This window comes from Cajanus cajan, chromosome 1, assembly GCF_000230855.2.
Source record: "Cajanus cajan strain Asha chromosome 1, NIPB_CcT2T_4, whole genome shotgun sequence".
NCBI classification, from domain to species: domain Eukaryota; kingdom Viridiplantae; phylum Streptophyta; class Magnoliopsida; order Fabales; family Fabaceae; genus Cajanus; species Cajanus cajan.
The window spans coordinates 14,056,566-14,080,759 of NC_138517.1; the positions used below are offsets into that span (position 1 = coordinate 14,056,566).

Consider the following 24,194-nt stretch of genomic DNA (forward strand, 5'->3'; position numbering starts at 1 on the left):
ATGCTTTAGAAATTAGGTGGTAGATTCCCGTGCAAGTAGAAGTTGGAAAAGAGACACAACAATACACGTTACCCCACTTCGATAATTTTAATTAATTAATTTACAAAATCTTTTGAAATCAAATTAGGGCTTATAAAAATAGATATTTTATTTTAATTGATTGGATATGATTGTGTAACGTAGTATGATATTATTCCTTCTGACATGGTGTAGAGAGTTGTGGTAAATACGTAAGAATTTACATTCGATCTCAATGTTATTGTTATAATCTTTCTTGTTGATAGAGTTTCTGATTTGAGTATATTTTCACTAGGACCCATGATAGCGATAGCCTATTATCAGAGGTTTTTTAACCTTTATTTAAGAATTTTATACATGTAGTCATGTGGATTATATATTACGTTATTTCTTCTAGTATAATTAATAATTTGATTGTGTATATTTTTTTTTTAAAATTAACCATATTATAATATACCTTAAATTATGAAATAAAATAATAAATATACATATCTATTAGTTTACACTACAAAAATAATTTTAGTTAAGAATAAATTTGGAAAAAAAAATTATTGAACATAAAGTTATATCAACAATTATTTTATCATTTAATACAAAAGTTAATTTTCTTTACGTTAAAATTGTGAAATTCAATTTATTTAGTTACTAAAATATATTTTTATCAATTATTTAGTAATCTATTAGTTAAATTGTATAACTTAAGATATTTTTTACCTCATTATATTTATGTCTCCGTGCAGAAAAAAAAAATGATAATGAATACTTTCTTATCAATAAAAGAAGAAGAAAACACATAAACTATCCTTAATATAGTTTTGTAATAATTAAATGAAATTTTCAAATATTAAAAAATTCAAATATCTTTAAAACAAAAGTATTTCGACTATAAGTTTGTTGTCAATGTTAGGATCATCACATCTAAGATATTATTTGACACTCATTGTCCTGTCAAAATTTTATCCTTAAAAAGGTGTCTTAGAAGAATTCTCCCTGTCGAAAGTAAGCGACAAGAGTGATTTAGGTTTTCCTTCTAACATCAATATTTTGATCATAAGTCTATTGACATTCTTAAGATCACTATATTTGAGGTATTATCCGTTTTGACACTTGTTGACCATCATGATTTTGTCCTTGAGAATGAGAAGGGATCTCATAACAATTATCCTGTTTGAAGATAAAGGGGTAGAGTGACCTAAGCTCTCAAGTGTCAATATTCTGATAAATTCAATTTTTGTGGTAAATTAGTTTTTTTAATTATTTTGGCAATTTATTTATTTTAATTAATACTACTTTGAGGAGGAGAAAAAGACCACGTATTTCCCACAGCAGATGGAATATCTAAATAATATTGGACAGAAATGAATATTTTTATGACTAAATCCACCTCGTGCAGCAACTTAATTCCATGAATTTTCTTTCTCATCATTTACAGTCCTCAGAGTGGAAAATAGAGCATTATTTTTAAATTAACTGATCGATGTTGTTCTTAATCATTCACTTAATTAATTAATAGACATGATTAATTAATGTCAAAAAGAAACAACACAACCAAGCTGGTTTAAGAGTATAAATATGTAGCTAGATGCTTGAAGAGTATCAATAACCTACGCACCCATTTCCATAGAAATTAAAAAGCTCTTTGTATGAATCAAAAGATGTCCCTTCCAGCTTCAACACTTGCTTCAACCCAACATGTCAAGCGACCTTGTGCAAGTTTTCCTCCTAACATATGGGGAGATACTTTCCTTCAATATGCTTCTGAATCTGTGGTATTATATTCATATTTACGCGTGTGGACATAATCTATGTGTATTTCTTTCTTTTTCTCTTTTTAGTGTTCCACTTCTCTCTTTTCAAACATGATAGAGATCAAATTGGGGGACGATGTTCATAAATCAAGAAAACAGAAATTTTATGCCCAACTAAGGATTTTTATAATGTTGTTGTCATTTTTTCCAACATATTTGCTTTTTTCTTGTGTGTTTTTTCGTAACAGATTCAACTTTTCTACTTCAAACTTGGTCTAGCGAAAGGAAATGTGAAATTCTGTTTAAATAACAAATTACTTACTTGAGTTAATTTTAATATGGAAATTTTCTATTGACACTCACAACACTCACCTTAAATCATTACTTCATTTAACATCTTTATCAATATTTAACTACTTATATTTATTAAAATATTATTATAGATTAAGTTAATAAGTTATTGCAACATTTTTCGTCTTTTCATAAAATATTATTATAGATAAAGTAACACTTTTTTTAATCTCAATATTGTTCTTTTTAATTGTTTCCCAAAATTAAATTTCACAATAAAGAATGATATATGAAAAGTATATTTCTCAAATATTTAATGTTTCTTAAAATTAAAGTCTCACATCAAATAAAATAATAACACATAAAAAGTGTGTACGTGTGTGTATATATATATATATAGAGTGAAACTTAAGATAAATAACTTTTGATATGTGATATAAATTTATTGATGACTAACTTAGGATATCTTTTCTTGTAAAAATAATAAAAATTAAGATATCTTCAACCTTAAAGAACATGTAGATAAGAATCATAGAATATAAGTGATAGTACAATCTATATTAAAATTTTTTATTTTATAAAGTTTACAAAATTGAGAAATATTATTAAAATGTTTCAAAATATTATTTGGTAACATTTTTAAAAATTTTGTCATTAATATGTAAAATATTACTAAAAGTCCTTAGTAATACAGACTTTATCTTACATTTGATAAATTATCACAAAAACATATTAGTAACATATACTCATAATATGACAATATTTTTTTAATGTCGCTAAAAACATACATTGTAGGGACATTGCACAATTTATTTTAAATATGTGGAATCCATCATTTTCAAATTATCTTTTAGATTGAGTTTCACTATCTTTTAAGATAGATACAAGTATTTTTTCAACAAGTTACTTCTCGCTCAATCGATCCTAGGTATTTTTTGACTTGTCTCTCTAAGTAACTACTTATGTATTTTTTCACAACAAACCTTTCTAAACTTAACAATCGAGTATTTTTTTACCGACAAGTTTCTCTAGGCTCAAACTTACAACAATGCTTTGTAGCATAGTTTTCAAAATCGGACCGGTCATCAAACCGGTTAGGATACTGGGTTAGTGGGTCAAAGGTTGAACCGGTGGGTCACTAATTGAACTGCATGACCCAATTTTTATTAATTTTTTAAAAAAAATATTCATGTTAAATATATTTTATATTTATAAATTTTAATAAATTCATACATATTTTAAATTTCAATTTCCATCTTATTTAAAATTATCTTTATTTTTTTTTGTATAAAAAAACACAGAAAAAATTACATGTTAAACTGTATATTAATACAAATTAAAAATATAAATAATATGTACATATATAATATGTTTGCAGTTGATATCACAACATAATATATGTAATATCTACATAGATATTATATTATTAAATGTATAATTTAAAATTAATAATATACTATAAAAGTTATTTAAGTTGCATATATTAATAACAAATACATTAGAATAAGTAGTCATTGTTATGTTTAATAAGACTCTTTGCTCTTCCATTAAAATATTTAATTCTCATTGTTATTTTTGTAATTTGTGGTCCCATAAAAAAATTTAAAAAAATTTGTGGTTGAACCGGTTTGACCCACCAGTTCAATGGTCAAACTAAAAAATTGATCAGTTCAATCCGGTTTAAAACAGGTCAAATGCGTAATCGATCCAACTTAAGTTTCAGACTGATTGGACCACCGATTCCTAAATCAACCTGTCCAATCGACCGGTCTGATCCTATTTTTAAAACACTACTTTGTAGAATGTCTTTTTTTTCTTGCTCATTTTTTTTGAACTTCAAATCTTTTTATATAGTAGCTTTAGAAAGATGATCGTTGCAAAACTTTGAGTCTAACTCACAAGTTTACTTCGTATGTCTTCATCATTTTTCCTTGTCATGAGAAGTAACCATTGACTCATTTAATACAAATATTAACTGCATTCACCAAATCGTACCTATTATCTAATCAAGAAAACTACTTGTAGAAGCAATGTCAGCACAAAGCATCAACAACATTGCTTTTATCTAGTTTTCTCTATGATTTTTGGGATCTTCATCCTTGGTTTTGATAGAAAGTATGATCTTGTTCTCTTTAATAGATTTTTAATTTTCAAGATGACCTTTTAGTTCAATCTGTTAAGGAATAAAACATTCAAATGAATTTTGTCGTTAGTCTTATTAAATGATAAATATTTAATGTATATGAGAAAGATTGTATGTTTTGTTTGATTACATCGTCTTATAGATGATCTACATCTTACACTGTCTAATAATCATTTTCGAAGACATTTTCTCTTGTAAAAATATTTTACTTGTTATTAAAATTCCAAATCTTGAAGGATCCAAGATTATCTTTTAACTTAACAATCTTCCCTTTTTTGATAATGACAAACACATTTTTGAATTTTTGAACTGTTTATTTTTCTTTGTCTTAGAAAATAATTTTTTTGGTAAGATGAAATGATTTTTCAATTTTTAGCAAAGACTTTTGACCTTTTGAAATGTTTTTATCTTTAAAAAGATATTTTTCTTAAAAGGCGTTTTGACTTTTAACTTTTGAAATGCTTTTCAATTTTGCTTTAGAATATTTTTCTTAACTAGTGCAAAAGCAAATTGGGATCATTGTATCATAGCGTTGTAAGGCACACATCTAACATGTTGTAAGATCACTCAAGCAAATTGGTTTTTACAAGTACATTCTTTAAAGACATGTATTTTCTAACATTCTCTTAGTTTCATCATCATTCAATATGACGTTTGAGACAAACTAAGCGATAATAAAACAAAAACAATAGTGAAATTCAAATTTTATTCTTGGAGCATGTTAGACTAGGTGTGCATTTAGATCATATGAGTTCTAGTATTAGCATCTCAGAGATTTTTAGAGCTAAAGCAAAACATATAGAAAGGATTTTATATATGACAAAACATGCTCGACTTATCTCTTTCTTATGCATATCAGATCATACGAGTAATATAACATGTATATATAACTTACTATATGTAATGCATAGGAGACTCCTTCTAAAAACATGCATGATCTGAATAATATAAAATATATAATATGTTTAATGTAAGACTTTAAATATCACTCCTCTTAATAAAATATAGCAAAGAAATTTTAAATTATTTAGAAATTTTAAAATTTTGAAATATAAAAGAAATGTAATCACTCCCCTTTTTGGCACCGATAAAAGCTAGGCCAAGTCTAGTTATCCTCCTCGTCAAAGCTAAGATCAATGTTAAGGCGAGATAACAACTTATTGAGTTTGTGTTCATAATGTGTTTGCCTTCTCTTTAACAAATTTGTGATTTACAAGATGACTTTCTAGTTCGATTTGTTATGGAATTAAATATTCAAATGAATTTCGTTGTTAGTCTAAATAAATGATAAATATTTAATTATATGAGACAAATTGTATGTTTCGTTTGATTCATATTATCTTATAGATAATTTGCATCTTACACTTCATTTGATATTCATTTTTGAAGATATTTTCTCTTATAAAAATATTTCATTTGTTAACATTAAAATTTCAAATCTTGAGAGATTCAAGATTGTCTTCTGATTCAACACGTATCAAATTTTTATAGAGACTAAAATCAACATTCTAAAATATTTTAAAGGATTAAAAATATATCTTATTTGATTTTTATCTAACAACTTAATCCATTGAGCTAGCTTGAGACAACATGGGATAAATAATTTTGTAGAAACAACAAGGGAAGTTAACATGTATTGTCACATAATTTTTAACTTTAGTTACCAATTAATATAAATTCAAAACTTTTATTAGATGCTCATTGAATGAAACTATATTTGCAATGCCAGGGAGTAAGTTACAATGTGAAGCAGCAAGCTCAAAACCTAAAAGAGGAAGTGAAAATGATGTTTCAATCATTAAATCAAAATATCATGCAAAAATTAAACTTCATTGACTCTATCCAACGTTTTGGCATATCCTACCATTTCGAAAAGGAAATTAACCAAGCATTGGAACAAATTTACAACACTTGTACCAAAAATAACATCATCATCATTGAAGATGAAAATCACCACTTTCTTGCTCTACTCTTTCGTTTGCTTAGGCAACAAGGATATCAAATTTCATCAAGTAAGTATAGTTTTCCATTGATATTTATATAAGTAAAAACAACTATATATCAATAAATTTATATGTCAAAACTCAAAATCCATTAAACATCTATTATTTCATATTCAATTAATTGAGCAGATGTATTCAACAAATTCAAAAATAAGCAAGGAAACTTCAATGAAACACTTGCCAATGATATTCAAGGATTGTGTAGTTTATATGAAGCTTCACAACTAAGAACTCATGGAGATGATATACTTGAAGAAGCCTATGACTTCTCAAATGCTCAACTTATGTCCTTGGCCAACCAACTAAGTCCATCGCTTGTTGCACAAATCAATCACTGCTTAAGGAAACCTTTTAACAAGAGTGTACGTAGGTTTGAGACAAGGTATCACATGAGTCTCTATGAAGAAGATCCTTCTCATAGGGAAACTTTACTAGCCTTTGCAAATGTAGATTTCCATATTCTTCAAAAAATGTATCTAAAAGAAATTGGCATTATTACCAAGTAAGTCCCTTACCCTTAATTTCTTTTTTCATATTGAAATATGCCATATTTCTAAAAATTAGAAATGAGGAATTTATTTAAAATTTTAATGTGTAATATATTTATTTCTTTTCATAGGTGGTGGAAAAAATCAAACTTGGTGAAAAAGGTCCCCTATGCTAGAGATAGGTTGGTTGAGAGCTTTGTTTGGTCGTTGGCCTTTTCCGATATTCCTGAATACAGTAAAGCAAGAATGTTTCAGGCGAAATTGATGGCTGTAGTAACTATGCTAGATGATACTTATGATGCTTATGGCACTTTCCAAGAACTTGAAATATTCTCAGAAGCAATTCAAAGGTTAATGTGATGGAAAAACACTTAAAAATAACATGATCGAGTTTTAGCTAATGATCTCATAATACATTAAAGTATTTTGTCCTTTTTTCTTAATTTTAGATGGGATATTACTGCCATTGGATCTCTTCCAGAATGCATGAAAGCAGTATTTGATGCAATTATTGAGTTGTGTGAAGAAATGGAATTGGAAACAACTGAGAGTGGAAAATCAAGCTTTATGGTTCCACGTTTTAAACAAGCTGTATGACTATTTTAATTTCTTTTATTTTTTTTTATTGGAATACTTATTTACAAGATTGATTCAATTTATCTTATGGGTATATGGGTTATTTTACATGCAGGTTAGTAAATTAGTAAAAGGCTACATGATTGAAGCAAAATGGTGCCATGAAGGTCTTATTCCAACATATGAAGAGTATAAAGTTAATGGTGTCTTAACTTCTATTTTTACTCTTTTGATGTCATCATTTATTGGCCTGGGAGAATATGGAACAAAAGAAGTGTTTGATTGGATTTTTAGTGATCCAAATATCATTAATGCTGTATCACTTATTGGAAGACTCTTAAATGACACATCATCACATAAGGTACCATTTCATTTCATTTCATTCTAAGTGTTTGGCTTAGTTAAAAATGTTGGTGAGTATTAGATTTGTTATTAACTTTTTGGATTTATTTTGATCGATATAGTTTGAGCAACGACGAGATCATGTTGCCTCATCTGTTGAATGTTGCATGAAGCAATATGACATTTCATATAGAGAGGCCTATAACTTCATTCGCAAGGATGTTGAAGAATATTGGAAGGTTATTAATGAAGAGTGTCTCAGGTCAAATGATATCCCAAAATCTGTACTAGATTGTGTAGTTAATTATGCACGTATTTCTGAGGTTTGTTATGGAAACCACCAAGATAACTACACAAATGGAGGATTAAAGGATTATGTCTCTTCATTACTTTTGGATCCCGTGCGCATCGATCAACACCAATAAGAGAAGTCATTTCACATATAAGTGACATTATGCATATATCCTGTAATATCTTAGGATGTATACTACCATAATGTTGCATACTATCAAGCATAAATAAATATGAAAAAAGAGTGAATTGTTGGTATCAAAGTTGATTCATTCTACGTGAAATGTTGAATGTGGCAGTTGAGACAAATGTTATTTGTATATTGTTGTTTGCTCAATATAATAATATGTCCTGTCATTTGCTTATTTATTAATGTAATAATGTTTATCTATATTAATTTTTACTTGTTCAATTCCATCGTTATTTGTTGTTCAGTTCTTAATATTTCATTGATCCATCTCATCACAAGTCAGAAAATTGCTCACTCCAAGTTTCCATGGCAAAGCCAAAATCACTATATTGAATACTCGAACCATGTGAACACTCAATTTTATCTAAATATAATATAAAAATTAGCAGAAAAATATAAAATATTAAAAGAAAAAGATTAAAAATTGACAACAAAATCACATCAATAACTATGAACAAATTTTATGTTATTTTATTTTATTTATTATATTTAGTCTTTAATTTTATTTCTGTTAAATATTTTCCTTTTTTATATCAATTAAGCAGAACAAATTTGAGTAAGTAACATTTTCTTGTTTTATTGGGTTGTTTTAAACCCATTTTAGATTAAAATGTCCAGAAGAAAGGTGAGAGAGAAAAATACAAAAAAGACTGAATTGGAAAAAATAAATAAATCAAATTTAGTGTGTGATTGGAACAATATTCCTATAATTATTTATGAATTAAATTTTCAAATAAATGATCATAAATAAAAATTATAGTATGCTATAATATAAATTATTTACCATAAATATAAAATATAATTTATATATTTAGAAATATCTTTTTACATAAATTTTAAATATGATTATATTCAAACATAATATTATTTTGTATATATAATTTATAATAAATTTTAATTATATACAATAAATATTTAGTCTATACATTGTATAAATTAAAATACTAGTATAAATTTATCTTTGTCCAAAAATGTATTATTTAACAAACCGAAAGAAAATTAAGAGAATGTTATGAAAAGATAGATAGTAAGATAGAGAATAAAGAAGATAATATGAGGTTGAGAAAAAATTAAAATGGTCAATGTATTATTTTTTGGAGAAATAATAATTTATTTAGGGTTTTGGTGTTGAAGATATGAATATGTTGTAATCTAATATTTGTGCTACGAGTTATCATATCTTGTATCCAGTGACAGATCTAGAAATCTTAAGTAGTGGGGACAATATTTAAATACATAAAATTGTTAAAATATAAAATAAATTTTTTAATAAAGACAAATACATATCATAATTGTTCTTTATAAGTTTTCATAGTTTGAAAATATTGAATGATTTGTTCATTTTCAATATTATCAAAAATCTCTCTCTATATATAAGTAACTAAAAGCAATATAATTTTAATTAATGTAATGTTCATATATAACATACAATGTTTCTTCTAAACATAAAAATAGTCTAAGTAAATAAAAATTAAAAGACTGAATTTCTCATTGAAAATAAAAAAAAATAGTTCAAATAAAGTAATATAAAAATAATAACTTTAAATACACTAACCTCAAAGATCATTTTAAATGTATAGTTTAACTATTAAAACAAGAAGTAGAGATGGAAGAAGAAATTTTTTTTTCTTCAATTTTACTCTTCTACACTTTAAAATATGTTAGAGATAGATGAGAATTTAAAACGAAAAAGAATTAAAAAAAAGTAAAAATAAAATAGAAAAAAATATAAAATATCTAAAAAGAGATTAATAACAACTTATGATTTTTTTTTTTACTTAAAATACATACTTACAAGTTACAACATTGGTACTTGTTGTAATATCCCAAATTTTATTAAATAAAACAGGTTATTTTGATTTTAAATATTTATTGAGATTATTAGAAAGTTTATCATATTTTTATATACGTATTTCACTATTTATATATACGTATTTTACTATTCACATATACGTATTTACGTATTTATGAATAGTAAATATATTATTATTTTAATAAATAGTAATTTCCAAAAACAAGAACGTAAGCACTTACGTTTGTTTCAAATTATTATATTATTTTTTAATGAATAGTAATTTATAATATTATAATAATGAATAGTGCATAGTAACTTATAATATTATTTTAATGAATAGTGCATAGTGCATAGTAACTTCAAAATTTCTATAAATAGGAGCCTAAGGTTTTGAAAATTCAGAATTCTAGAGAGAAGGAAATTCTGGAGAAATAGAGAGAGAAAGTAAGAGAGAGAGAAGGAGAAAGAAAAGGAGGTTCTGCTCTAGTGCCTTGTTTAAGGAGAAAGAGGAAGAGATTCTGCCCAAGTTTTTAGAGAGATATTGCACTAGTTTCAACTCCTATTTATCTAGGTAAGGGGGAGGAGAACCTTATCTTTTTAAAATTTTATATACTATTATGTATAATTATTTATGCATTTATTTGATTATATTTATTTAGTGGGGTGCCCCTAACCTCACTATATTTATATATTTATTCAGTAAGGTGTTTCTAACTGCACTATATTTATATATTTATTCAGTGAAGTGTTCTTAACCTCATCTAACTACTTAACTTTTATTTACTATGTTATTGTTATATTTATTCAGTGAGGTGTTCCTAACCTCATCTAACTACTTAACTTTTATTTACTATGTTATTGTTATAATTATTCAGTGAGGTGTTCCTAACCTCATCTAACTACTTAACTTTTAATTACTATGTTATTGTTATATTTATTCAGTGAGGTGTTCTTAACCTCATTTAACTACTTAACTTTTAATTACAATGTTTATTTATGTTATTGTTATATTTATTCAGTGAGGTGTTCCTAACCTCATCTAACTACTTAACTTTTAATTACTATGCTATTGTTATATTTATTCAGTGAGGTGTTCCTAACCTCATCTAACTATTTAACTTTTAATTATTATGTTTATTTATTTACGTTATTATTTAGTGGGGTGTTTCTAACCTCATATATTTGTTTAACCTTTAATTATTATTACTTATTCTATGATTATTCTTAAAATCTATTTTGAGTAATTTTTTTTATGATTAATATAATTTGTTAAAATGTCTTTTACTCATTTTAAAGATAATTAATACTCTATGGCCATAGACGATAAAGTTTGAATTATTTGTAGCTGGAGGTTTAACCTTGGGGATTTAAATGAGTAAGAAATGGAGGTGGAATAATTTTTGGTTGGTGTTATAATGATGCTCATTTATCCTGACTAGTCACTACAAGTATAATTCAAATTTTATTGTATCAAGAAAATCTAATATTTAATCTGTATAAATATATATTTATATATATATATATGTTAAAATTTTATACATAAATAATTATGTTTATTCGTTCGAATTATTGTATTTATTTGATATTGTTCTTACTCCTTTCTTTTCTTTGTTTTTTTTTAATTAAATATATTATAAATAGATGGATCAACTTGAGATTCCAGATCATTTTGCTGTTATTGTTACTGCTGTCCTACATGGAAGGAAATTGGAATACGGAGGCTATTTGATGGATCTGTTATAACTTTACTTGTCAATCATATTATTTTAATTGTAATTTTCTTTTAATAGAGTAAGGAAAATGAATAATGTGTAAACTAATACGTTATTCTAAATATTTTAGAACGATATGTTATGTATTAAATTCACAAGATATTCTTTTCTTTACTTTTATTTTTATTAAATAAATATATAGATATTGTTAATGATATAATTATAAAATATTATAAAATTTTATAATTTTATATTGTATAATTTGGGTATTAGAATTAGGCGTTACACTTGTAACACCCCATTTTTCCTAAAATATAATATAGGTATTTTATTAATAATTTTAATATTTTTATTTTTATTAATAAGAGTTGATTAATAGTTATTTTATTTTTATTTACTATATTGTGATAATTATTTATATTGTGATAATTTTTTCTATATGAATATAAAAATGGTTTTATGATTAAAATATATATTGTGTAATTATTTATTAAATAAGGGAAGGGACTTTTGGGATAACTATGGTTGAGATTTTTAACTAAAAGGTTAAAGGGAGGTTAAGTTTAAAAAAAAGAAAAAGAAAAAGGGAGTTGATCAATTTTTACATTTTACATTTTTTCACGTATGCGTTTACACTTCAAAGCTCGGAGAACCTGAAGGAGGAGGAAACCATCTTGGAGTTGATCGTCCATCTTTTTTTGCTCAACAAGGTAATTAGGGAGAGTGAGAAACCTCGTTCTGAGTGTGGGAATGTATGTTAGATAGTGGGATTGACCCCCAATCCTATCTCTATTATATGTCTATGTGTGAGAGATTTTCCCCAAAAGTGTCTCTTTCGTCTCTCTTTCTCTTTAAATGTTCTAATTGATGTAATTAATATGTATGTATGAGTAGTGTCTGTGTTTACTTTGTAATTCCATATTTTGGTGTTCCTATGGGTTGCTAGGGAAACCCTAAGAGAATACATTGATAGTTATATGAAAAGGTTGTTTGAAGATGTAATTGGTTGAGTAAATAGTACCATTTTTAATATTTATTGCATGATTTAAAACATTTTTACCGATTGTATGAAGAAATTGATGATTGGATGCAATATGTAAAAATTGTAGATTTTAAAGTTTATTATTGCAAAAACCATGTTGAGTGCCAATTTTGGTGCTAAGTGTCAAGGTGAGTAGAGAGCTTGTAGTGTTGTTTGTTACCCTTAGGCTGAGCATGAGCCTCACACTAAGCGTGGCCCATGCTAAGTGCGAGTTTCATGCTGAGCATGACTCAACTAGAAAGGGAAGGTTACTCTCTAGAAGCCTTGTGTTGTGACCCTAATTTGGGGTTGAGCGCTAGTTGCCCTATTATGTTTCTTTTCTTCTTTGTTTGATGAATTATATTGGTGTAACGTGAATCTTATGATACTTCTCTCTTGTGATCTATGATTGGCAATGACCTGAATTTCTTGCGTTATTCAATGTTTTCCTTAAATGAATATACTTGATGATTAAAGAACATGAGATAAATTGATATGATTGAAATGACATAATGAGGTGATATGATTGAAATGACATAATGAGGTTATATGATAATGAGACATGATAGTGTGATAAGATAATATACAAAGTCTTGGTTTACATACATCATTTGCATAAATATTTTTTAAGGGTACGATATGGAATACACTACCAAGAAAGGCCCTTTGTGTAAAAGCTTAAGGATCAGTCCTTGGGGATAGCTCGGTTTGTAAGTCCTAGTCTCGCCTATTTTGTGCATAAGATGTATCTTCCATGGCTTAGTTATGCTGACCAGATCCTGGTAGTATATTCTTCTAGTGAGAGTTCATAGAGGGTGTGACCCGACATGAACTCTTAGATTACTCTATATGTGTTGCTAGCGACAATGCATTATGTGATGTTTTACCAGCGTCACATGCATGATAATATGTAATTTGTGTCCATTACATGTGTATTTTAATATTATATGTTAATTAGTTTTTATTTCATGGATGAGTGGAGTGCGATATTGTTGTTAATCTGTCTATGTTATGTACATATATATGTCTTGGTGGAGTTTGGCTATTCGGTGTACATTCCTATATCGTGAACCAAAATGAGTTATTTCTCACTCTTTTTTCTTTTGTGTTGTTTTCTTTTGGTTATTATGAAGGTGATCATCAACATGAGGCTAAAAATGTTGGTGATAAAACTTAGACTTCAGTGTTGGGCTTTGCTCTGATAGAACACATGACATTGGGGTGTAAATAAGATTAGATTAGGATGTTGTTTCTATATATTAATTTATTTTGAAAGCCTTAGTTTTATTTTTTGTGTAATTTCTGTTGATTATGTTATTCTGTTAAAGTTAGAAGTGTGGTGCTCTCTATCTAAATATGTTTGGTATTTAATTATGAAGGATTATGTTTTTAGATTTTATTATTTATGTCTTATGATATGCGGGATAGAAGGTGTCACAGTATTCATGTAAAATAAAAATAAATAAAAGAACATAATCTAGTACATGTGATTCCATACTGTTCAAATCTATTAGATTAAAAATAGTGTATTTGATGGTTATAAATTATTTCCCATGGTAAGAGACCACGCTTCTTTGTAGATTTCTCCAGTTTACTTTTCCATTGAAATATTCTACCATCAAAGTTGATGAAATTTGGACGGAGACTTTAAAAGCAAAGATTATGGTCTAAAATCATGATGGAGTATGAATATGGTTAGCAGGTTCTTAGCTTCTAGCTAATTTACATTTTCAATGAAAAATCCTACGATACTAGTGAAAATATTGGACCAAGACTTTTAAAAGGAAATGATATGGTATATCATGGGTGTAGAATTTAAACAAGCTAGCATTCCAAACTTCTTTGTAGGTCCCTCTAACTAATTTTTTAGGATTTTTTTTTTTTAAAATAATGCATGTTCAAATTCAATTGATATAGACAACACAACAACCTTTTCACTAGATGATAATGAAAATTAAAAGGCATATGGACGAATAATGGTAATATCCATTTTTTATAAAAACAATATAAAGTTTAATTTAAAACTTTATGATACTATAATAGTGATTTAATGTTGATTGTTGATATCAATAGCTAGTATATAAATTTTATTATTCTCCTTATTGGTAAAATAAAATAAAAATAAGACAAAATCTTTAAATGCATGCGACGGTTTATGGTCTAGCCGTTAATTAGGACCCAATGAAAAATTTACAAAGCCTTTGACATTTCTTTGTAGGATAGGACCCTCTAGTCCTCTACTTTAATTTTTTGAGTGGAATATTATACGTTACTATACACGGGGTTGAAATTTGTACCATGACTTTTAAAAGAAAACATTATGATTTATATAAGTACGGGAGACGTCGATGTAGAACTTAAACAAGCATTTCACGTTTATTTCTAGGTCTCACTAATTAATTTTTATAAGAAATGATTTAATATGCAAGTTCTAATTCAATTAAAAATAATTAATTTTTAGTTGTCAGTTTTAAAACAATGCATGAATCATGTCTACTGATAAAAAAAAAAAGTTAATTAGAAATACACAATAAAAAAATCTTATTTTGTGAATTAAAATCTATAATTAATTAAAATAGATGTTTTAGTATGTTTTAGAACGTGAGATTTGCGTTACTATTCAATCTTTGTATTTATTGGGTATGCTTTAATTAATTAAAATAGATATTATTTAAGTATGTTTTAGGAATAAGGTAGTCTTTAAATTAAACCTTTATTCTATCATTGATGCATATATTAATTTAGGGATGACAAAGTGGTCGTGGCCCACGGGCCCGCCAAAAATTAGCGGGTCGGGTCTATCATTTTAACCTGTCAACCAGCTAAGCTCGCCAACCTGTCGGGGCAAATAGCAGGTTGGCTCGCCACAACCCGCCGGCTCGCATATATTTTTTTTTAATTTAATTATTTTTATGTTTATTTTATTTTGATGTAGAAGATGAGGATGAAGATGATCAAGAAAAAAAAAATAGAAACAACTTTTTCCAAGAGAGCTTCTAACATTCTTAAAATAAAAATTTAAAGTTAATTAATTGTATTTGAACTTGTTTTGTGGACTATCAAAAAATTTAGTTTATAAGTAATTTGTAGTTTATAATTTGGTTTTGATTTTGGTGTAAGTGAACTAATTTCTATTTGATTTTGTTCTAAGTTTGTAATTTGCTTTTGTTGAACATATATTATGTACAACATGTATGCATTTTTAATTTCATATGGTTATATTTTTTTTATTTGTAGCAAATTTTTTTATTTGAACATAAAATATATGTTTTTAAATTTTTTTTTTGTATGCGGGCTAGCCCGCCAGCCCGTCCTTAGACGGGGCGAGCCAGCATCCCCAACCCGTTTTACATTGGCGGCCCGGCCCAACCCAACCCGTTTTTAGCTAGCCAATGACGGGCCGGGGCAAAACGAGCCGAGCCCGTTGCCATCCCTATATTAATTATTTATATTTTTCCTTGCTCGACTTAACTCACAAATTTCTTTGCTAATAGGTGAATTTTAATGGTTGATTGTGTTGATTGTATACACAGGAATTTCTGGGAGAGAGATAAAGTATATATAAAATTTATTGTACTCTAAGAATTCTGGTGAGTTGGATATTAAACTAAAGTCAAATTTTGAAAAAAGTTAACAAATACTAATAAAGCAAAAAGGGGAAAAAAAATAGAAAAGGCATTAAGCTAGTGTATAAATAATTGCCAGTTCTATACGGAGAAGCGCACTTATTCAATTAAGTTGTTCCTATCCAATATACATGGCTTGTGTGATCATGAAGTCATCCATTCTGACTCTTTGCTGCCTTGCATTGTTTACGTTGCGTTTTGGTGTTTGCAGAGAGATAGAGTGCATCCCAAGTGAGAGAGAAACACTTATGAAGTTGAAGCATCATCTCATTGATCCTTCAAATAGGCTTTCATCTTGGAATCATAATAATTCAAATTGTTGCCAATGGCCTCTAGTTGTCTGCAACAACCTCACTGCCCACGTTCTAGAGCTTCACCTCCACACTTCGCCATTTGATCCAAATGACTATCTGCATCCTACTGTTGATTTCGAAGGTCACCACGAAGCTTATATGAGAACCCTATTTAGTGGAGAGATAAATCCTTGTTTGGCTGATTTGAAGCATTTGAATTATTTGGATTTAAGTGGCAATGATTTCAGAGATATGCCAATTCCGGCATTCCTCGGCACAATGACCTCTTTAACTCACCTCGACCTTTCAAATGCGGGATTCAGTGGGAAAATTCCTCATCAGATCGGGAATCTCTCCAATTTGCTCTACCTTGATTTGAGAATTGATTCTTTTTATGTTGGACCTCTATTTGCAGAAAATGTTGATTGGCTTTCAAGTCTATCCAAGCTTGAGTATCTTCACTTGGGATGTGCAAATCTTTCCAAATCATTTGATTGGCTACACACTCTCCAAGCTCTTCCTTCTTTGATGCACCTACATTTGTCAGGATGTTCGCTCCCTCTCCCTCACTATAGCCAACCATCTTTAGTTAACTTCTCATCTCTCATCACTCTTCATATGTCCTCTATTCATTATCCTTTTGTCCCAAAGTGGATATTTTGTCTGACCAAGCTTGTTTCTCTCCAATTTTGGGGAAATGAAATTCGAGGTTCGATTCCCGATGGTATTCAAAATCTCACACTACTTGAAAATCTTCACTTGACTTCAAATTCATTATCATCTTCTATACCTAATTGGTTATCCGGTCTTCAACATCTCATGTTCTTGGACTTGTCAGACAACAATTTGCATGGGATTATCCCTAATGCCATGGGAAATTTGACTTCTCTAGTTCAACTTGATTTGTCCAATAATCAACTCAGAGGAAAAATTCCAACTTCTTTGGGTAATCTATGCAACTTGAAAGAGATAAGTTTCTCATTTCTCAAACTCAACCAACCGATTAATGAAATTATACAAATTCTTGCTCCTTGTATTTCTCATGGACTTACATCACTTGGAATTCAAAGTTCTCAACTTTCAGGCAATCTGACTGATCAAATTGGAGATTTTAAAAATATTGTCTCACTACAATTTCGCAACAATGCAATTGGTGGTGAACTTCCTAAATCATTTGGAAAACTTTCATCAATAACATATCTTGATCTGTCCACAAATCAATTTACAGGAAATCCATTTGAAAGTCTTAGATCACTCTCTAAATTGTCATATCTTGCAATTTATGGCAACCATTTTCAAGGAGTTGTCAAAGAAGATGATCTTGCAAATCTTATGATTTTAGAGAAAATTTTGGCATCGGGGAGCAATTTGACTTTAAAAGTGAGTCCCAATTGGTATCCTAATTTTCAGCTTACTTATTTGGATATGAGCTCATGGCAAATAGGTCCCAACTTTCCATCATGGCTTCAGTCACAAAACAAACTTGACTATTTGGACATGTCTAATGCAGGAATACTTTATTCTATTCCCACTTGGTTTTGCGAAGCATTTTCTCATATGCTTTATTTAAACCTCTCTCATAATCATATCAATAGTGAGCTTGTGACCACATTAAGGAAACCATTATCAATCAATACGATTGATCTAAGTACAAATCACATTAATGGTAAATTACCATATCTTTCAAATGATGTGTATCGGTTAGATCTTTCAAACAATTCATTCTCTGAATCCATGAAAGATTTTTTGTGTAAAACTCAGGACAAGCCAATGCAATTAGAATTTCTCAATCTCGCATTGAATAATTTGTCAGGAGAAATACCTGATTGTTGGATGATTTGGCCATTTCTAGTTGATGTAAATTTACAAAGCAACCATTTTGTTGGGAACTTGCCACCAACCATGGGTTCCTTAGCTCAGCTACAGTCTTTACAAATTCGTAACAACTCACTCTCAGGAATATTTCCCACCAGTTTGAAGAAGAATAACCAATTGATATTCTTGGACCTCGCGGAAAATAATCTTTCGGGAACTATTCCAACATGGGTTGGAGAAAAGTTCCTAAATATGCAAATCCTCAGCCTTCGATCAAATGATTTTTCCAGTCACATTCCAAATGAAATATGTCGCATGAGTTTTCTTCAAGTTTTAGACCTTGCACAAAACCATTTGTTTGGCAATATACCTAGTTGTTTGAATCACTTGAATGCCATGACACTAATGGGTAGAAGTACAGATCCTCTTATCTTTTCTAAAGCAATAAACTATACATTTAGTGACACAACAAGTATAGTCAGTATGCTCCTTTGGCTGAAAGGAAGAGGAGATGAGTACAAAAACTTTCTAGGTTTGGTAACAAGCATTGATCTGTCAAGTAACAAATTATCAGGTGAAATACCTACAAAAATCACAAATCTAAATGGATTGATTTTTTTGAACTTGTCCCACAACCAATTAACTGGTCATATTCCATCAAGTATTGGTAATATGGGATTGTTACAAATCATTGATATATCAAGGAATCAACTTTCAGGAGAAATCCCTCCAACCATATCAAAGTTGAGCTTTCTTAGTGAGCTAGATTTGTCTCATAATCATTTGAAGGGTAAAATTCCAACAGGCACTCAGATTCAAAGCTTTGAAGCATCCAATTTTGTTGGCAATAATTTGTGTGGTCTACCACTACTTGTTAATTGTAGTTCGAATCCACAAATTCCTAATAATAATCACATTGGTACAGAGGATGATGGGCATGGAATAAATTGGTTCTTTGTGAGTATGACACTCGGATTTGTTATGGGATTCTGGGTAGTTGTTGCTCCTTTGTTCATTTATAGATCATGGAGATATGTCTATTTTTGTTTTCTTGATGACATGTGGTACAAGTTGCAATCCTATTGGTGATTGTTCATTTTTAATGTAGCGTTGTTATTTTATATTGTTGGAAATAAATTACATTATAATTGCAACTTTCACCCCCAAAAGACACAATAGGCTAATTGCCTCTACCATTTGGATATTCATTTAAATTCACCAAAAGGAGACTAATATCCATTTCTTGCCTTAAAAATGTATTTTTGTTCCCTTGTTGTGCCTTTTCAATTAAGCAACTAACATGCTTTCAAATTAGAGTGCAAAGCATCTTTCAACTTATACTTTTTTATCCTTACTCTTCTTCATATGTGGTTTTGTCTTGGTTAAGATACTTGATCCCCATTTGATGATTTAAGGAACCTGATCTTAGAGATTATTTGATATTTTAGAGATTATTTGAGATAATATTAGTTTTAGGGATTAATATTACAACGTTTACCACTTTTTGGATTAAAATAACTATTTATTCGATAATGTTAACTTATATTTATATATTTAAACTAACACTAAGTAGTTAAATTTAAAATTTTATTTAATATTTTTTAATTTCAAATATTAATCTCTCTTCCAATTTCATGAATTAATGAAAGTGAGCATTACTATAAATTGTCCACAATGGAATACAATTAAAATTGTCTTAACAAAATATTTAAACACCAACTTTATATCAATACTAAGAACGTAATTACATGAATATATATTATAGGTGAATCATTGTGAGGCCTGTTAGCATTTCATGTAAGTTGTTTCGCCGAAGTATGGTAAAAGGAAACAAAGTCCACGTGAGCCCGCTAATTAAAGTTAAAGTTAGACAAAAATAAAAGAACCAATTATAATAAATCAAGATAAACAAATGGCAGCAAACACGGTGCAACGCCAACATAACAGTGCATGGCGCCAATATAACTTAGTGAGTGAAGTTTACATTGAGAATCAACAGCCACCAATACAATTTGTTTGTTATATGATAATGAATTTATGACCATGCATTGCTCCATCTCTACCCTTCGTTTTGTTCACGTTTGTTGCCATGGCTTATTCACGTTACGTTTTGGCTTTTGCGCAGTTATTGTGTGCATCCCAAGTGAGAGAGAAGCACTTTTGAAGGTGAAGCATAATTTGACCGATCTCTTAACTAATAGTAGTTAGTTGATTAGCTTAGTTAGATAATTAACCATGATGGTTAACAGCCAGTTAGGTTGTATATAAAGATATGATGACTACCTTTGTATACATTACATGAATTCAGAATCAAATAACAGACTCAGTTTCTTTCCTATACTCTCTTTTCTTTTCAGATTCTTTGAGTCTCTTTTCTTTCGTCCATGGGTTTTGCTATTGTTAAGATGGTAACAGAGCTCTTCAATTGAAGAGCTCTGCTGCGCTCTCTCTCTTATATCCTTGTTGTTCCTTCGTCCATTCAACTGCACGGTCCAATTGAATCATGGATGAGAAAAACGATAAACCAGAAGTCCAGATTTCATCCCAATCAGATCCATCATTAAACGTACATAATCCGTATTACCTGCACCCAGGGGAAAACCCTGCAATTGCTTTGGTCTCACCGGTTCTTGATTCAACTAACTATAATTCTTGGAGTAGGTCAATGATCACAGCCTTAAGTGCGAAAAATAAATCAGAGTTCGTTGATGGCACAATTCAACGTCCGACGTCGGATCATTCTTTGTACTCTGCTTGGAAGCGATGCAACAATATGGTAGTGTCTTGGTTAGTGCATTCCGTATCTCCGCCGTCCGACAAAGTGTGCTTTGGATGGATGATGCAAGGGACATTTGGAAAGACCTGAAATCGAGATATTCACAAGGAGACTTGTTACGAATTTCAGACCTACATCAACAAATGGCTTCTATTAGACAAGGTGACAGATCTGTATCTGAATATTTTACAAAACTGAGTGATTTGGGATGAAGTTGAAAGTTACAGGCCTGACCCTAAATGTGAATGTAAGAATAAATGTGTTTGTGATGCTTTAAAAACTGTTATGGAAAGAAAACAACAGGATCATGTTATGCAATTTCTTAGGGGCTTGAATGAATCCTTTAGCAATGTTAGATCCAATATCTTGATGATGGATCCATTGCCTTCCATTAGCAAAGTTTTCTCATATGCTGTTCAACAGGAGAGACAGATTAATAATAGTGATGCAAATTTGTTTAATCATGAGAATACTTCAAGTTCCATAAATGCAGCGTCATCTAATAGTTCCAAAACGACTTGCACATATTGTGGGAAAGACTATCATACTGAGGCAAATTGTTACAAGAAACATGGATTCCCTCCAAATCTTGGTTTCACTAGAGGTGGTAGAGGAGGAGGCAGAGGTAATTCTGGTAGAGGGGGGACGAATGGTAATATTTTGCATGGCAAAGTGTGCACACATTGTGGAAACGCTGGACATACAGTTGATGATTGCTATAAGAAACATGGTTATCCCCCAGGCCATAAATTTCAAAAATTTGGTCCTGCTGTTAATAATACTGTAAAGGAAGAATTAGTGGTTGCAGGCTCTAGTAACTCGAAACAAGAAAGTCCAATGACAGATGTCAAGTTGACCGTTCAGCAATATCAACAACTAATGAATATGTTACAGTCACAAGGCAGCAATTCTGCTTCAAGCACTTCTCACATAAACCAAATTTCTGGGTCACAAACAGGTAACCATACACTTACATTTACTTGTAATGTGAGTAAACAAGATAATTGTTCATGGATCTTGGATTCCGGAGCCACTGATCATGTGGCTTCTTCATTACATTTATACTCGAAATATAGGAAGATTAATCCCATCCTAGTGAAATTGCCCAATGGTCACCAAGTTCAAGCAACACATGCCGGGACTATATATTTTTCTGATGAATTTTACCTCGATGATGTTCTCTATCTACCATGTTTTCAGTTCAATTTATTATCGGTTTCTAAACTTGTATCTTCTCTACCATGTAAATTGATTTTTGCCTCCAATAAGTGTGTCATACAGGATTTACACAACTAGAGGATGATTGGTATAGTTGAAGCTGCTGAGGGGTTGTACAGGCTGGATCGACTTCCTCTTCAGCCATCGAATACTAATTCCAATTTAGTAGCATCTGTTTGTAAAAAGTCTCTTCTCACATGTAATAAATTTCCACTTGACATCTGGCATTACAGACTAGGACACCCCTCAATTGAGAGGATGCAAATATTGAAACACTCTTTTCCCAGTATTGATTTTGACAGAAACTTTGTATGTGATACTTGCCACTATGCTAAACAGAAACGAATTTCTTTTCCTAACAGCGATTCGAAGTCTGTTTCCGCATTTGATTTGATTCATGTTGATATTTGGGGCCCTTGTAATGTTTCATCTATGCATGGTCATAAGTATTTTTTAACTATAGTGGATGATTGCACACGGTTTGTTTGGATTTTCTTAATGTGCTCTAAGGCCGAGACACAATCCCTTTTAAGAAAATTCATTATGAATGTTGAAAGACAATTTGGGGTACAAGTTAAAAAGATCCGATCTGATAATGGGTCTGAGTTTATAATGAGAAACTTCTATGAGGAAACATGAATTATTCACCAAACCTCCTGTGTGGAAACACCACAACAAAATGGCGTTGTTGAACGAAAACATCAACACCTTTTAAATGTCACCAGATCTTTATTGTTTCAAGCCCATCTCCCACCAATTTTTTGGTCATATGCCTTACTACATGCTTCACTTCTCATAAACTGCATGCCAACTCCATTCCTTGGTAATATTTCTCCCTTTGAAAAGCTCCATCATAAACCATATGATCTCTCTGTTTTGAGGGTATTTGGATGCTTGTGCTATACCAGCACTTTGACTATTAACAGGAAGAAGCTTGATCCTCGGGCTGTCTCATCTATTTTCCTTGGATTTAAATCCAACACAAAAGGTTATATTACATTTGATCTTAACTCCAGATCCTTCAATATCTCTAGAAACGTAATTTTCTATGAGACTTGTTTTCCTTACACGGCTGAAAGCAAACCTGAATCCTTTGATGTCTTGCCACTACCTCAAACAACTGTTATACCGTTCACCATTGAAAATATAGTCTCTCCTACACCAAGTAATAATACTCATTCTCCTATGGCTAAACCTAGTATTACCCCTGACACACTTATTACTAATGACACTATCACCTTGAGAAGATCATCCAGACAATCCCACAGACCCATCAAATTCAAAGATTTTCACACCTCTTTCCTATCATCAACATCTTCTCAAAAATCAGGAAAGCAATATCCTATTGGAGTCGTTCTTTCATATGAACGGTTGTCCCCATCTTATAAAAGAGCTATTATTAATATCTCTGAGAGTCAAGAACCAAGATCCTATATTGAAGCAGCAAAATATCCACATTGGATAGAAGCCATGAATTCTGAGATTCATGCTCTTGAGTCTAACCATACTTGGGTGCTTACTGATTTACCACCTAATAAATCAGCAATTGGTTGCAAATGGGTTTATAAAGTCAAACATAAAGCAGATGGATCTATTGAAAGATATAAAGCCAGGTTAGTGGCCAAGGGTTACACACAAATTGAAGGACAAGACTACCTCGACACTTTCTCTCCAGTTGCCAAACTTACTACTGTAAGGCTGCTCCTTGCCTTGGCTGCTACTCAAAATTGGTACTTAAAGAAATTAGACATAAACAATGCTTTCTTACATGGAGATCTCCATGAGGAAGTTTACATGACTTTACCTCCTGGAATTTACCATATTCAGCCACACAAAGTTTGTAAACTG

General features: G+C 29.9%; 3 protein-coding genes across 3 annotated transcripts; all 3 read left to right on the forward strand.

Annotated features, from left to right (window-relative positions):
- Positions 1-1,176: 1,176 nt before the first annotated feature.
- LOC109818106 (putative terpene synthase 2) lies at positions 1,177-8,312 on the forward strand. Its single transcript, XM_020383507.3, has 7 exons — positions 1,177-1,787; positions 5,930-6,212; positions 6,333-6,705; positions 6,823-7,041; positions 7,141-7,282; positions 7,383-7,628; positions 7,732-8,312. The coding sequence occupies exons 1-7, from the start codon at positions 1,662-1,664 to the stop codon at positions 8,032-8,034; spliced, it is 1,692 nt and encodes a 563-aa protein (XP_020239096.1). The 5' UTR covers positions 1,177-1,661; the 3' UTR covers positions 8,035-8,312.
- A 1,715-nt stretch (positions 8,313-10,027) lies between these two features.
- On the forward strand, positions 10,028-19,506 carry LOC109818101 (receptor-like protein EIX2). The gene is made up of 2 exons (XM_083075453.1): positions 10,028-10,456; positions 11,527-19,506. Exon 2 carries the CDS (start codon positions 16,376-16,378, stop codon positions 19,439-19,441), a length of 3,066 nt encoding a protein of 1,021 aa, XP_082931579.1. The 5' UTR covers positions 10,028-10,456; positions 11,527-16,375; the 3' UTR covers positions 19,442-19,506.
- Positions 19,507-21,413: 1,907 nt separating this feature from the next.
- LOC145959134 (uncharacterized) lies at positions 21,414-22,424 on the forward strand. The gene has a single exon (XM_083077589.1). The coding sequence runs from the start codon at positions 21,414-21,416 to the stop codon at positions 22,422-22,424; it is 1,011 nt and encodes a 336-aa protein (XP_082933715.1).
- The last annotated feature ends 1,770 nt before the right edge of the window (positions 22,425-24,194 follow it).

Bases quoted from the DNA above. Each gene is read 5' to 3' on its own strand.
- LOC145959134 (XM_083077589.1), top strand. From the start codon at position 21,414: ATGGAAAGAAAACAACAGGATCATGTTATGCAATTTCTTAGGGGCTTG.
- LOC109818101 (XM_083075453.1), top strand. From the start codon at position 16,376: ATGGCTTGTGTGATCATGAAGTCATCCATTCTGACTCTTTGCTGCCTT.
- LOC109818106 (XM_020383507.3), top strand. From the start codon at position 1,662: ATGAATCAAAAGATGTCCCTTCCAGCTTCAACACTTGCTTCAACCCAA. The intron at 1,788-5,929 runs GTATTATATTCA...TTGCAATGCCAG, and splicing joins AATATGCTTCTGAATCTGTG to GGAGTAAGTTACAATGTGAA. The intron at 6,213-6,332 runs GTAAGTATAGTT...TTAATTGAGCAG, and splicing joins AGGATATCAAATTTCATCAA to ATGTATTCAACAAATTCAAA.